This window comes from Rhineura floridana, chromosome 1, assembly GCF_030035675.1.
Source record: "Rhineura floridana isolate rRhiFlo1 chromosome 1, rRhiFlo1.hap2, whole genome shotgun sequence".
NCBI classification, from domain to species: Eukaryota; Metazoa; Chordata; class Lepidosauria; order Squamata; family Rhineuridae; genus Rhineura; species Rhineura floridana.
The window spans coordinates 314,838,665-314,853,648 of NC_084480.1; the positions used below are offsets into that span (position 1 = coordinate 314,838,665).

The 14,984-nt window shown below is 43.1% G+C and overlaps 1 protein-coding gene across 3 annotated transcripts in view; it reads right to left on the reverse strand.

Moving 5' to 3' along the window:
* SLC45A4 (solute carrier family 45 member 4) overlaps positions 1 to 14,984 on the reverse strand; it is a 110,884-nt gene that overhangs the window by 52,116 nt on the left and 43,784 nt on the right. Inside the window, exons 2-4 of one of the 3 annotated variants that reach the window (XM_061607051.1) lie at positions 12,398 to 12,514; positions 6,088 to 6,240; positions 5,171 to 5,821 (exon numbers count right to left, since the gene is read on the reverse strand). In XM_061607051.1, coding sequence (XP_061463035.1) covers positions 5,171 to 5,411 — 241 coding nt within the window. In that variant the 5' untranslated portion in view covers positions 5,412 to 5,821; positions 6,088 to 6,240; positions 12,398 to 12,514. The remainder of the gene's footprint in view (positions 1 to 5,170; positions 5,822 to 6,087; positions 6,241 to 12,397; positions 12,515 to 14,984) is intronic. The other 2 variants (XM_061607050.1, XM_061607052.1) reach the window with 2 other exon arrangements.

Here is a 14,984-nt window from a genome sequence, read left to right on the forward strand (position 1 = left end):
ATGGCAGATCACAGCACCCTAAATCTACAGGGAATGCACAGAACTTATACTCCCCACCCCTCAACACCTTTCCCATCTCAGTTTGCAGTAGGACATAGAAACAGTTGTTGCTTCTCCCAGCAATTGTACCTATTGGGGAAGCCCACCTCACTCCTGAGAATCAATGCTTCCCAATGCAATGGATGTTAACTGACTCCTATTCATGTACCCCATTTCTTAAGTTGCTAGTGTGGGGGTGGGGGTGAGAACAGCAGTAAATCAAGTCATGCAAGAGAAACTTGCCTGATGTAAGAGGGCTTACTTTCTCTTGTTGCTATGCTACTAAGGACCGGATATGGTTACACTACTAATCTGGAGAAAGCACTGTCAGGAGGATAATGCAGTATTTGGTTTAGAACGAACACACATGCAAAATGAAAGGCCACAATGGAGGGTTTTGTTTGGAAAGACCCGTATAGAGTTCAGTAGAGGTCAAAGGTTGTTTTCCATGCATCTAGTACTAGGGTTACTGCAAGCCGATTTTGGAAGTCAGAATGATCAACATGCAGCTGAGACATTTTTGCAATGGAACATCAATGAAGGTGTCCTCATTTCGTCTTCAGTGGCAATTATACATTTAAAATGTCAGCAGCACTCAACATGCAGAGTTATGTAAATGAGGGGCTGCTGAAGCTTACTTGCCAACATACCTTGAAACAATGAGGGTACGGGTCCAGATTTTGATGGTAAAGACAAGGTATGGTATATGCACAAAGGCATACAAATGACATAATTTATCCTAAATTTATGTAGCTTGATGGTTTTCTTCAAACAACAGGCCAGAGTGAAGGTCAAGGTGGAGAAAAACCACTGACTATCAACTGAATCATCAACTTTGAGGACAGAGATAGGAAGAGAAGGCTGTGAGCCACTAATTACCTCTAATACTACAGCTAGTCCAGAATGCAGCGGCCAGACTACTGACGCGGACCAGAAGGTCCGCTCATATAACACCTGTTCTGGCCCGTCTGCACTGGCTTCCTATTTGTTTCCGGGCTAGATTCAAAGTGCTGGTTTTGACCTATAAAGCCCTACACGGCATGGGACCGCAATACCTGGTGGGACGCCTCTCCCAATACGAACCTACCCGGACACTGCGCTCGACATCTAAGGCCCTCCTCCGAGTTCCATCCCATCGAGAAGCTCGGAGGGTAGTGACCAGAACCAGGGCCTTCTCGGTGGTGGCCCCCGAATTGTGGAATAGTCTCCCCGATGAGGTACGCCTGGCGCCGACGCTGCTATCTTTTCGGCGCCAGGTGAAAACCTTTTTATTCTCCCAGGCATTTTAAAATGTATTTTAATAATTGTTTTTATAGTGTATTTTAAACAGTATCTTATTATTCTTATATTTTGATGTTGCTTGTTGTTTTGATTTTTGATTCTGTTATATTTACTGTATTTATATATCTTGCTTGTTTTATCTTTTATGTACACCGCCCAGAGAGCCTTTTTGGCTTAGGGCGGTATATAAATAAAATAAAATAATAATAATAATAATAAATAATATCATCTTAATTTTGTCTCAACACTCTTTTCTTAAGATCATGGTGGGATTGAATTGTCATTAGATATTTGTAACGGTGCACAAACCAACAATCATCAGGCCACGGCAAAACTAAGCAGGTTCCATTTGTTGAACATAATGCCCTTACCATTAGAAAAATGGAAAAGATTAGAACAGACCACAATGCTGGGAAAAACAGAAGGGAGTAGAAAAAGAGGAAGGCCAAACAAGAGTTGGATTGATTCCACAAAGGAAGCCACAGAGCTGAACTTACAAAATCTGAACAGGGTGGTTCACGACAGATGCTCTTGGAGGTCGCTGATTCATAGGGTCGCCATAAGTCGTAGTTGACTTGGAGGCACATAACAACAATGCCATTACCAGGCAATGGAGTGGAAGATGTTTTTTGAGGTAATCTGGTCCAGAGTTGTTATCCGAAGTAGCGCTAAATCAGGGTCCCGTCAGCACAACTCTCTCTCAGGATATATGGATGGTATCTAACCAAAGCATCCCGTCAGTGCAAGGATTTCCATATGCCCAACGCAACTTCCCCCATGCACCCCCCCAAATATTCTTCAGAGGATTGGAGGAACCCCTAGAACAGATTTAGGGGGCACACAGGAAGGAAGGGGGAGTCCTGCTGCACATGTGGAAATCCTTGTGTTGATAGGATGCGTTTGATGGACAGCACACATAGCTCTTAAGAGATTTCCTCTTCCTATACGAGACCCCCTTTGCTTACTTGTTGGAATCAAGGTGTCTGCTCCTTGGCAGTGCCATCTGCAGCAAGCAGCAGTTGTTTTTTAGTCATTGGTTCTGGGACTGTAGAGTGACCCGTCTTCTATAGGAAGTGCATTTGCTCTCTCTTGGATAGGCACAGGGAACCCCAGGCCAGGGGCATAAATGTGGCTCCCCATGCATCTTTATCTGGCCCCTGGCACTCCTCCCAGGCCAAACACTCTCCCCTAACTTTGCACAATCCTTGAGAATTTTTGCCCGGCTGGAATCTGCCCTTGAACTTTGATAACGCTTCTTGCTTCTCCGGATGAAGGATAGTGTGAGTATGCTCTTACGAAACTGCTCCACACACTTTTGTCTCTGTTTCCGCCCACCCTATCATGTGGCCCTCAGAAGACTGACCAGAAAGGAATGTGGCTGTCAGGCTGAAAAAAAGTGCCCTCCCTCCCATGGAAACACACTTGTCCCACACAGTTCTCAAGGGACATATTGGTTTAAGCTGCCAACGGCAGGACACTGACACACCTTGTGTGGACGGATGAGCCCTCCTTGTGTTGTGATTGAGGTTCCTCCAGAGCAAAGCAATCCTTTAGACAGGTCTTTAGACAGGTTTGTGCTGGGTGAAGCTCAACAGGGTCAAAGCAAGGCCTTACAGATTTCCAAGCAGAATTACTACCCAAAAACATTTCCAGGCAGATATTTCACAAGCTAAGCTTCTTACCTGTACCTACTACTATTCACCTCCATACTGTTTGATGGCTTTAAATTATACAGTAAAAGCAGTTGACCGTTCACTTAGCCTAGATAATCAGTCTGAGAGATCTACATTTAATTGGGAGACAAGTCTTGCATCTTAAGAGAAAACCTTCAAACGCTACCAAGAGCTGCACATCACTCATTACCATCTCAGATCAATCCCCTCAATCTTAGATCAATCCCTTTTGTTAGTCACTGCCCTGTATGCTATATTGTATTCTGAGGTTTACATTACATATACTCTGTGTCGACATCCTTGAGTCAACTTATATGTTAATTTGCTTAGATTTCCCACCCTATCCTGAGGGCTCAAAACTAAATAGATCCTTATCATAAGCAGAGCTGTGTGAGGTAGGGTTAGGCAAGACACAGAGACTTGCTCAAGGCCATGTAGCAAGTAGGCCCTTTTTCTCCTGCACATGTGAACCCAACATGATCCACCATACTGCATGGACATCTTTTAAAAAAATACTTAGATTAGGTTTGCACACATCCTACGGTCTGCTGCTCTGCTAGCTGAGACATCAAAGATATGAAACATCTAAATTAAAATCTAGGTCTAAGCATTACTGTTATTGCACAAGCAATAGCTTCACACCATCATGAGCACCTCAAGAGACATCAATATGCATTATCTGCTCAGCAATGTGAACTCTCTGAGAACTGAATAAACTTTGGAATAAGATGTACTTTGGTCCTGGAGGATCAATGCTATTGCCACTTAAAAGCATGGCGAGTCTGCTGACATTCGCAGGAATAGCTGAAATACTTTGCTTAGGGATTTACAATGACCCAGAAAGCACCTGAAGACAACCAGAATGGCCAGATAGTGTTTGTTACAGGTAAGGACAAGTTCTTGCAGAAGACTATGAACCAGTCCTCAATGTACAGAAGCCTATGGCCACTACTGTCCTTAAGGCACAGCAAATTGGGGCAACTGCCCCAGGTCCTGTGCTTTAGAAGGCTCCGTGCAGGGCAGGCCCAAAGCACTGTGCTGCTGACTGCCTCCACCTCTCTTCGGCATCCTCTCATTTAAAAAAACTGTTTTGCCACGGCTAACATGGCAGTAGCACTGGTGCCCTCTCCCTCTTGGTCTAAAGAAGGAGGTTCTTCCTTCAGAATGAGGCATTCTGAACAAGGCAGCCCAAGACGTGCTTGCATAGCTGCTACTTTGCTGTGGTGGCTGCAAAATCTTTTAACAATTATTTAAAAGTTTAAAGAACCTGTAACAAAGCCCATAACAAACTAGATTGCCCACAAAAACAGCAGAGAGCTAAACCCTTCAGGACCAACAAATGCATGCCTGCAAAGGCAGCGATGGGGTGACTGTAGCCGAAAGTAGGAGGATTTAACTTAGCAGAGCGTAATGTGCGATTGCTATGGTAGTTGGACACACAACTGGTGATACTGGCCCTGACCAAAAACTGAAAGCTGTAGCAAATCCTCCATGGTTTCCAAAGAATGACACTGCCGTTTTGAAGGGGCATTGGGGCACTGGTTAGGAATAAAGATAGGAAAAAAGAAAAGAGAAAGGCGCAGAAGATAGAAAAGCTGGAGAAGGTAACTCTTAGCAGGCAAAAGGATGTTAGCAATGGCATCATTTTAGTTCTTCATATAATACCCACAAACCTATCAATGACAGTCAGTTGTATATGTACTGTATGTCTGACTCAGTGATGGTTCCAGCTCCTTCCTCCCACCCCTCCACACCCAGCCTGGTTGGATTTGGACCTTCCTCTTTGGACCTAGACTGTTAACTGATACTTATGTCTGAGGACTGATCCATCACTGCACCGTGGTAAAAGGTTGAATGAAGCAAACTAGGTTGGGTGGTTTGATGATATGGTTACTTTCCATGCCAGCACTGCACCTTCCTGGGGGTCAGGATGCTGACATGGAAAGCAATCACATCAGCCACTCAAACTGTTACAGACAGAACCTGAGTGACAACACAGGAGCGGTGACTGAGTGGCACTGCCTTGTATACAGTGGTCTCTGGTTATTTCTTACAGTGGCTGATACAACTAAATCTGAGAACACCTCCAGAGGCCAATTTGATCTGACACTTTATGGACAATAAAAGACAGACAATGGTGTTTGTTCATGGTCACGTGTAGTAATGGTTTCACTTACCGATTTGTAACAATACTGGTGTCACCAAAGCTGTCTCCATGGCGTAACAAAATTCCCTGCCGAACATTACGGCACCATGCATTACCCAGAGACGTACAGGTATCCGATCTATGGATCCTTCACTTATGGTCTCTTCTTTACTCTCATTCTCGTTTTCCGGTTTCTGGAGCTGTACCACAGGTAGCTCTTGAGCTTGCATAGATTCCGAGTCAGCATTCTGGGGAGCCATTTTCATTACCATAAAAATATATATATATATATATATATTTATTTATTCTATCTATATAAATAACACTATCATCTCTAGCGATAAGTTACGGTGTCTTCTCTTTCTGATGGCGTCGTGTTCCTTGTGCAAGCAATATTTGTAATTCCCCTTGTTATGAACAGGTTTCGTCATCAATTTCTCATGTAGACTTGGAAACATTCAGAGGAGCAAAAAGCTATTTGGTAGGAAATTCAACATATGGCTTGCTGGCTTGCTTTTGTCTACTGTGAACTAGAGTTAAAAATCCATAATTGCCATTCAGTTAATACTAGTTTCATAATTATTATTGAAGAGGTGCTGAAGTTGTTTTGCTTGCTACACAAAGGTGGAAAGGTGACACAAAGGGCTGCTCCACTGGTAATCCCCATCGAGTGCTGATTAATCTGCAAAGAAGGACAAAAAGCAAGTCACAAACCACCAGAATACCTTGAGACTCTCTACATCTACATCCCCTTCCAGGAAGGTAAATTAATTTAAATTAAGCCCTCTTCCACACTTGTGGACATCTTTCCTCATTTTATGCATTCACTGTTGCAAGTGAACACACGGTTCCAGTGAATCCATAGTTCCACATTAAGTGATTTTTATTATATTACTTCGCAGCTTTATACATAACCTCTCTTTCACCAGGAAACTCAAGGATGCTTACATGGGGGCCCCAGAAGGTCTCTTATCCAGGCACTGAGACGTGACACCTTTTTCGCTTCAGCCAGGTGGCTGCACCAGGTGCCCTCAGCTTTGTGACTGTCAGGCAGGTTGAGGCAAGTGAGAGTGCTACAGCAGCTCAATTCTCCTGATCAGGCTGTGTTCAATTACAAAAACAGTTTCTGTAATTAAGAACTAGTACCTGAATATTTATTCCCTCTTCCCTCCCAACCAATTTTCCTTTTGTGTCTTTTTGTAGACTAAGCCTGAAGGCAGGGACCGTCTTTTTATAATGATCTATAAGCTGATCTGGGAGTCTTTTTTGATTGAAGAACAGCAAGAAAATTACTTGAAATATTACTTGAATAACAAACATAGCACTTGCTGGTTTTAGAAGAGTTAAAGTTGCACAGGTTGTCCAAATAGTACTAAGCAGACTTCAAGAAGGCATTAATGCAAGTTTTGGGGGTTTTCGGAAAGGATAGTTTTGAGAGCTCAATTCAGTTAACTAGAATTTTTTTTAATTAAGTTACAGCTTTAACTGATTAAAGCCTGCAACCCTTAATTTTAGGATGCACCAACACTGTTTACAGTGAGCTAATGACAATCTTAGCCATCTAATAGTCCTGTCTCTGATTTGCACTCAATTCTGCATCACTGTATATGCATCAATATACAGGCAGTGTGAACTGCAACAAGGTAAACTAGTGATGCATTTCTATCCTCCAGTTTCCCTCACCCCACCTGGTTTTCGGGAAGTAAATTTCACAGACTCAGTGTTTGGACTGTTATCACCATCCACCAGCTGTGGTTCACAAATGACAACAATGGTTTCTCTTCCTAGGTCAGAATATGCACAAATGTACAAGTCCAGGCCTATAGTAACATAAGAACATAAGAAGAGCCTGCTGGATCAGGCCAGTGGCCCATCTAGTCCAGCATCCTGTTCTCACAGTGGCCAGCCAGGTGCCTGGGGGAAGCCCGCAAGCAGGACCCGAGTGCAAGAACACTCTACCCTCCTGAGGCTTCCAGCAACTGGTTTTCAGAAGCATGCTGCCTCTGACTAGGGTGGCAGAGCACAGCCATCACGGCTAGTAGCCATTGATAGCCCTGTCCTCCATGAATTTGTCTAATCTTCTTTTAAAGCCATCCAAGCTGGTGGCCATTACTGCATCTTGTGGGAGCAGATTCCATAGTTTAACTATGCACTGAGTAAAGAAGTACTTCCTTTTGTCTGTCCTGAATCTTCCAACATTCAGCTTCTTTGAATGTCCACGAGTTCTAGTATTATGAGAGAGGGAGAAGAACTTTTCTCTATCCACTTTCTCAATGCCATGCATAATTTTATATACTTCTATGTCTCCTCTGACCCACCTTTTCTCTAAACTAAAAAGCCTCAAATGCTGCAACCTTTCCTCTTGATCATTCTGGCTGCCCTCTTCTGAACCTTTTCCAACTCATAGTCTCCATGATGATAAATTCAAAGGTACAAGACTTAGTTATAAACACACACACCACTTCAAAGCAGATTTCGTTAAGTTGCAATCCACTTGAAGGCAGTACATTTGTTGGGCAGCTGTCCTCAGCACAAGTCTCATCCACAACAAACAAGATGTGAGCCAAACAAGTGGAATGTGTCATTGCACAACTGCTAGAGATGTTTAGCAAATGGAGCAGAGGAGTGCTCAACTGGAGATAATGGCCATGCCTTATTGGCTCATTTGCTCCACAATAATCCAGCCGTATGCCAATGCTAGATGCACTGCTAACAAGTATGTATTGGTAAGGACACTCAGCTTATATAGAAACCAAACAGGCAATCACATTAAATAGGAGCAAATGAACTGCAAAAGGGATACAGCCTTCACTGGAATGTGAACACAGTTTCTCGTGGATAAATATCCAATCCCTTGTTATCAAAGTATGAATCTTGTCAAGGGCTGGCATATAGCAGTCCAAGCCACCAGCAATTCTGACCCAGTTTTTCAATAGTAATTGACCGTGTGAATGAAAACTGTACTGTAACTAGAAATGTGCTCTTGTAATAAGTAAAGATGCCAAATTCTGTGCTTGTGTTTTAAACCACTTGGAAAACACAATCATGATTATGCGGAGGACACTTAAAATTGTAATAGTCCATATCTGGGATCTAAAGAGCTACTTTAAGAATGCCCAGAGAGACTGAGGCTCCCCTCTCAACAGCAGACCTCCAGGCCACATCCTAGTCCACTTATGAAGTTCCCTCAGTTTCAAAAACAGCTTGTCACTTGTCACTGCAAGCTACTTTTTGAAAAACAGAAATCCAACACCCCCAGAACTAAAGACACGTTTGTCAGATTTTATTTTTTTAATGTTCCCAGCCTTCAGACCCATTCAAGGCCACTACTGTATGATAAAAGCATATCACTAGTTTGAGTAGGTATGCTTTGTAATATGTACAGACCTACAATTGTTCCATAACAGTAACTGGCCTCATGCCAGGGATTGCTAGCAATGGTTTAAATCTTTAAAAAGGAGAATCACTGCTAAAGTTAATAGCGGCATCCAAGATACCAGTGACTAGAGACTGAAATATTTTGAATAGAAGCACTGTTGTAGTAACAGGTAGGTGCTGTGACTGCATTATTGCTTTGATAGAAATATTTTTGCATAAAGAAACAAAGCTGAAAGAACAGAACTAACTTACACCTTCTGAATATAAAAATGCTGATAGGAGAAGCCTCTGTCCAAAATGAGTAAGCGTTTGCTGGATTTCAAACTCCCAAGTTCCAGGAAAGGATGAATACAGCAATTTTATCCAACACCAATCCAAGTCCCAGGGGAGTGATGCAATTCAGCCTAATAAGATTCTAGTGTTTTACGCTCCTAGCAATAAGCTCTCCTGCAAGCCTGGCACACAGCACTGCAAGGGAAATGCTAAAACGTGATAGGAGACCCTAAACAAAAAGTATATAGGTTCCATTCTATTTAGCTGAGGACTGTTCCAGTTGAACAAGTGATGGCTGGCTAAGTCTACCAATGGCTATTAGTCAGAATGTTGATATAGAACTTTGATGCTTAGAGACAGTGTGGCACTGTGTCAAAGACATCCTGGGGAGAGAAAAACAGGAGATGCTCATAGTCTTTATACTCTGCTTGTGGGCTTCATGGAGACATTTAACCGGCCAAATTGGGAATCAGGATACTGGACATGATGGGTCTGTGGTCTGATCCTGCAGGGCTCTTATATTCTAAATGAATCAGTGGGGAGGAGAGCCTGGCTGGGAGTCCAGAGTCTGTGAGTTCAAATCCCCACTCATGTCTCCTGGGTGTCAAGGGCCAGATAAAGATCACCCCCAGAGGGAGTGGCTCAGGGGTTACGTGCCCTGCCACCTGTGCAGTCATGGGCAACCTGCGTAGTCCCAAGGAGCTCAGTTGCCCCCCAGCTGGCAGTTGCAGACAAGGAAGGGGCTGGCTTGTGCAGCTGCAGCAAGCTGAGCAGGCCCTGGCCAGCTGGGGAGGACTAACCTCAGAGGGAGGCAATGGTAAACCCCCTCTGAATACCACTTAGCATGAAAACCCTATTCATAGGGTAGCCATAAGTCAGAATGGACTTGAAGGCAGCCCATTTCCATTTCAGAGGTTCCACTGAGTGAGCAGTTCAGTACTCTTTCCAAACACAGACCAATATGACTTTGGAAAGTCACAAGCTTGTGCAGCGCACACCCACGTGGGGCTCCAGAGCAAAAGGTCTTATATACTGAAGGAAAACACTGTTGTAGGACTAAGCTAACAAACACATGAAGCAGCCTGGCTGAATGCATCCACGTGATCTTACTGGGCCTTTGGGAGCATTTCAACTTGTAAACTGTGACCTTTTTTCAATGTTGTACCAATCTCCCTAGTTAGCTACCAACACCCTTCCCCCTTCATCCCAATCAGTCTCTTCTCTAGCATTTTGCAATGGCAATAAAACTTCAAGTGCAATTGTAGTATCACGGGTTCACATCCCTAGATAAGGGAAGGGATGAATTTTCATGAATTATCTTGCCCCCAGGAAAGGTCAGCAAGTTTAACTATGCTATTTGCCAAATAGTGATTACAAGGATAAACAGTTAAGATAGATAATTCAAGCAAGATTATCACGTTAGTGAGTCCTTTATACGAGACCCTAACTTTACAGATCGACTGCAAGATCAGCGGAAGGGCTCACAAAACAGATTATATTAGTAAATGAGGAAATCAACAACCAGCTGGTAGCACAGGTTGTACCTATTCTCTCCTATTCTCTCCTGGATTCTTGCAACTGGTACCTACGATCCCTCTGTTTCTCTTGATGGCTCAGCTGCTCTGATGCTACAGTGGTCCTGGACATCAATTCTGTTATGCCTAACCCCCATTGTTGTGATGTTATGAAGAAACTTACCAGCTAAGGTTAGAGGCGACTTAGTGCTCAGGAGGCTCTGAGAGCCTGAATGCCAACATCAACAAATAACCTGGGTGGAACTGAATCACCCTTGCAACACTGCAATTAAAGTTATTTCACTGAGAATCAAAACGTCAACATTAAGGTTAATTTGTGTGGACAACCCAGAAATTGTGTACATCCAAGCTCTAACTCTAGAGACCATGTGTGCCATTTTAACCCTTCCAAATCCTGCAGTCCAGACTTGTGGAGTGCCTCCACCTGGGCTTGCCCAAGGCAGATAGCGATAAGGTGAAGATTTGGATAGCTCCCTGAAGCAATCATTACAGCAGCATAAAGGAGAAGTTGTTTGCCTTCCCTCTGGCCACTTACTGCACATGCAGCATGCACACAGGCCAGAGAGTGGCATCTGCCTCATCACATACATGCCTTTGGAGCCTGACAAAGAACAGAGATGCTATCTTTCAGCATACAGTGTTTCAGACCTCATCCATGTGTGCAGGAGCATGTGTGCAGATAACAGGAGCACTCTTGCGCATCCCTACTGGCTCTTCCAACTTGTAATGTAAGAGTTCTTTCACCACGGTCCATTTACTCATATTGTAAAGAGTGCAAGATGCAATTTGCCTCTAGTCTCATGGTGTTGACAACATTCCTCTTAACTAGCCCATATGGATGCATAGAGTAACTGACTGGCCCTTTTAAAGAGACACATGTACAGCAGAAGAGATGCCGGAGGTCCTGGAAAGACAGTCCAGACAAAGAATTTGTGCTCTTTTGTGGATCACCAGCTATGAATCAAGGATGTGATGCTTTGTGTTTTAATTGCTGCCCTCTCTTAAAATGGTCTATATTCTAACAGAGTACATCATTTAGAAGAAATAACATTCCATATGGAAATAGGGGATGTTTACCTTGGAGTCATTACCAGCTCAGAGTCATTCTCCCATGCCTCAACAACAATCTTTTGGCATCTGTGTCAAAAGTCAAGGCCACAATGAAAAACTATATGTCACTCATGCACACACTCTAGTACGTATGTACTGCATCCCATGCCTTGGTGTGGGTTTGTCTCTAGGCTATTGAGCTGTCGTGTAGGTAGCAGGGCAGAATAAGCACAAAAGCCAGACATGAGTTCAGACACTGCTATACCATAGCCAGGCCTGTGGGTCCCTCATTCTATCCAGGAGCACCACAAACCTCTGCTAACTACGCTACTTGTGACACCCTTGTTGCAAGTTGGATATCCATGCTAAAGACCACAGAGGTGCAATCTACAAGAGATTAAACGCTCAGAGTTGATTTTAACAGGAGTTGAGGTTTGGTCAGCTTTGTCTGCATTACTCAGACTACTTTCTACTTCCATTTTACTCCTTGCAAAAAAAGTTCCACAAAACCCAAAGATTGCATCCAGACCACCTACATGCAAACTGAGCAAGTCCATGCATAAATTATAATAATTTGCATAACTTGTTATATGGCTGAATCGACTTGGCACAAAAAAGTGTCTCCCTGTTACAAGAAAGGACAGCCCTGCATGTCAGTAACAGCCAGCTATATACATCAGATTTTAATCCAATCCTTCGGGTATGTTTGGTATGAGATGTGCTCTATATTACCAAAAGTGAGCAGCAAGGAAAAATCTGAACAAAATTAAAAGAACCAATGTATGCTTATATAAATGGGCTTATATAAATGGGCATGAGATAGTTGCTCATAGAGGCTGACAGTTAAGGGCTCTCCTTTCATGCAGAGAGTATATTACAAAAGCAAGCTAATTATCAGTTACTGTATACTGGCAAGAAGAGAGTAAAGCTCTGAAAAAATCCAAACCCAGTAATTTTTATTAAAAGGCTAAACATTCTCAGACAACATTATTGCAAGCGACCCATTGGGTGGCCATTTTTACCTGTCATTCAAGCAGTCTAGGCATTAACACAGCTGGCTTCCCTTCCTCAAGCAGTGCAAATGGAGAGGCACAGTAAAGAGTTTTACCCAGTGATGAGACCGACAAACCTCAGGACATCTTAAATGCAAAAGGAGGAAACAATCAGTGCATTGCGACAGTCAATACAGGGCTCACGATAACTTAATGACACCCCAGTACTCCCTCCCTTCACTCCAGAAGTTTGGCTTCTTTCTTAGTATTCCCAAAACTATGTGCTGTCAGCAAATTAACTGAGGTGGGATCCCACAGAGCACACCCACAGAGAAGGCTACCAATTGCATCTCTGCATGATCCCCTGTTCTGGCCTTGTTCTTCCCACCAGTCTTTTCTGCAAGGTGATGCTTGTGCTGGGTTTCTGCACCGGTAAAGCAGGATCATTCAGCTGGCCCCAATGCAGAGTCCCAGCAGAGTTACCAACTCTGAGGCGGCCCCCTGTGGCATTTTAAGAACTCACTGTTTTTAAGGCATTGCCTCCTTCCAGTGCAAAAGAACACCCAGGCTAGTAATTCATGCAGGAACACAAGACCAATGGGTTCCTTGGAAGGCAGTTCATTCCTATACACTCAAAAAATAAATATTTTGGGGTGTATGAGTCGAAGGGTGCCTTTTTAACCTAATTTGGAAAACAGGGAGCCTCAGCTGTCAGAAGTCTGTGAAATGCTGCCTTAGCATCTCAGTTGGGCAAAAGCATCCACCAAGGCCTCAAAAAAGTAAACCGGCTGTAAAAAGCCCTAGAGGCAAATGTTGTAAGTGACAAATGTACGTGCTTTGAAGATGGATAATTATGATTCTTCTGGCAACGCTGATGTAATAATTCCACTAAATTGAGAGAGAAGGTGAACTCTGCCAAAAACTAATGTTGCAGTAGTAAGACAGACAAACACACACACACACACACACACACACACACACCTCTTAAAGATTATCTGAAAGAGATATTTAGCAGAATAAATCATGATACTGTGAAGAATTTCAGTCATCAATCCAATTTGTTCAAATTCACTGAGAAATATTCATAAAATCCAATTTTGACACCGTGTGTGTTATTTAGTTGGAAAAAAATTTTTCTTACAAACATAGCTTCCTGTTTGGTATGCAGGGCTTCACACAATAAGCTAGGGTGGCTAGCTGCTTGTCCTAGCAATCTGACAGTGTTAGCAAATACAGCTACTGAATAAACTCTTTGGGCATTTACAGAAGTAAACATTTTCATAAGTTGCAAGTTCCTCTGTTCTAAAGAGGGAAGATCCCATTTCCTGTCTGAGTTGCTCTTACCTCCTGTTACCTCCTGTTCCCACAGCAATCAGACAGACAGTGGCATGGGTCTTCAATCTCTTGAACCGAGTATATGCAAGCATGTGGGTGTTTGTCAATCCCTTTAAGCCTACCAAAACTATAAGTGGAAAATGCTACATTTGCAGCCCAAGCAACCCTCAAGAGGAGGTCGATACAAAATATTCCAGGCAAAAATCCTCTCAGACGTGGTCAAACCTTCCTGCATAAGGCGCCAACTTGAACAATTTCATCAGAACTAGTCAAATATCCTGCCTCACATACTAAATAGAAGAGTGCTTTCTATTTGTGAGGGAAAAGCCACAGTTATTCTAAGCACTACCTTGAATCCTTTGCATGGAGATGCCAGAGATCATGTTTTATCACTGAGCTATCCTGGATGATCTAACACAATCTTCCCCAACTTGATACCCTCCAAATGTTTTGGACTCAAGCTCCCAGCAGTCCCAATCAGCATGGCTAATGGTCAGGGATGCTGGGACCTGTAATCTAAAACATCCAGAGGGCACCAGGCTTGGGAAGGCTGATCTAATGTCATCCTAGTTGGATAGAAGCTCTATTTAGCTGGAAACCATTGTGTTTTTAAAACTATACAGAGCAATGAATATGTATATCTGTTCAGGGAGAATATGAAGAAGACACTTAAATTTAAATGAAGCTGGCATTTTCTGTGACGATGCTCATCAATCCATACTGTTCACAGCAAAAGGATATTTGGGAAGGTGAACGAGCATCATTTAAAGCACATCTTGCCTTTGCCAAGAGCACAGCTGTAGGTCAAGGGGAGGACGAGAATGAGGTTTAAGCTACGCTGGAGCCATTAGCTATTGCAGATTTAGCGGCTATAGCATGAACTGGAGAAAATTGTCAGCATACAGAAGTAGTGGCATGGGATGGACCCAGTTCTTGATGGGAAAACTTATTTAAAAATTCATCTACACTGAAATGAAACAGATAGCTGACATCCTGTTTTGTGTCTTTATCTTAAAAGAAGGAATGTACCATCTTTAGAATTTATTTGTCTGAGACTCATTAAAGCTATTCTACACTTGATGCTTTTCTGATGAGGCATGGATTATAATCTTAAGCATCAGCCAACCCCCATGCATTCCATTTGGCATTTGCAGCTGAGTGCATGAAAGAAAGTCAGCAACAAGAGCTGTCAGAAAACACTGGCTGAGGCTCACAGCCCATCTCTTGCTTGCCAAGCAGTCCAAGTGGGAGAGGCATGGCTTTTTAAACTGACCATTAAGAG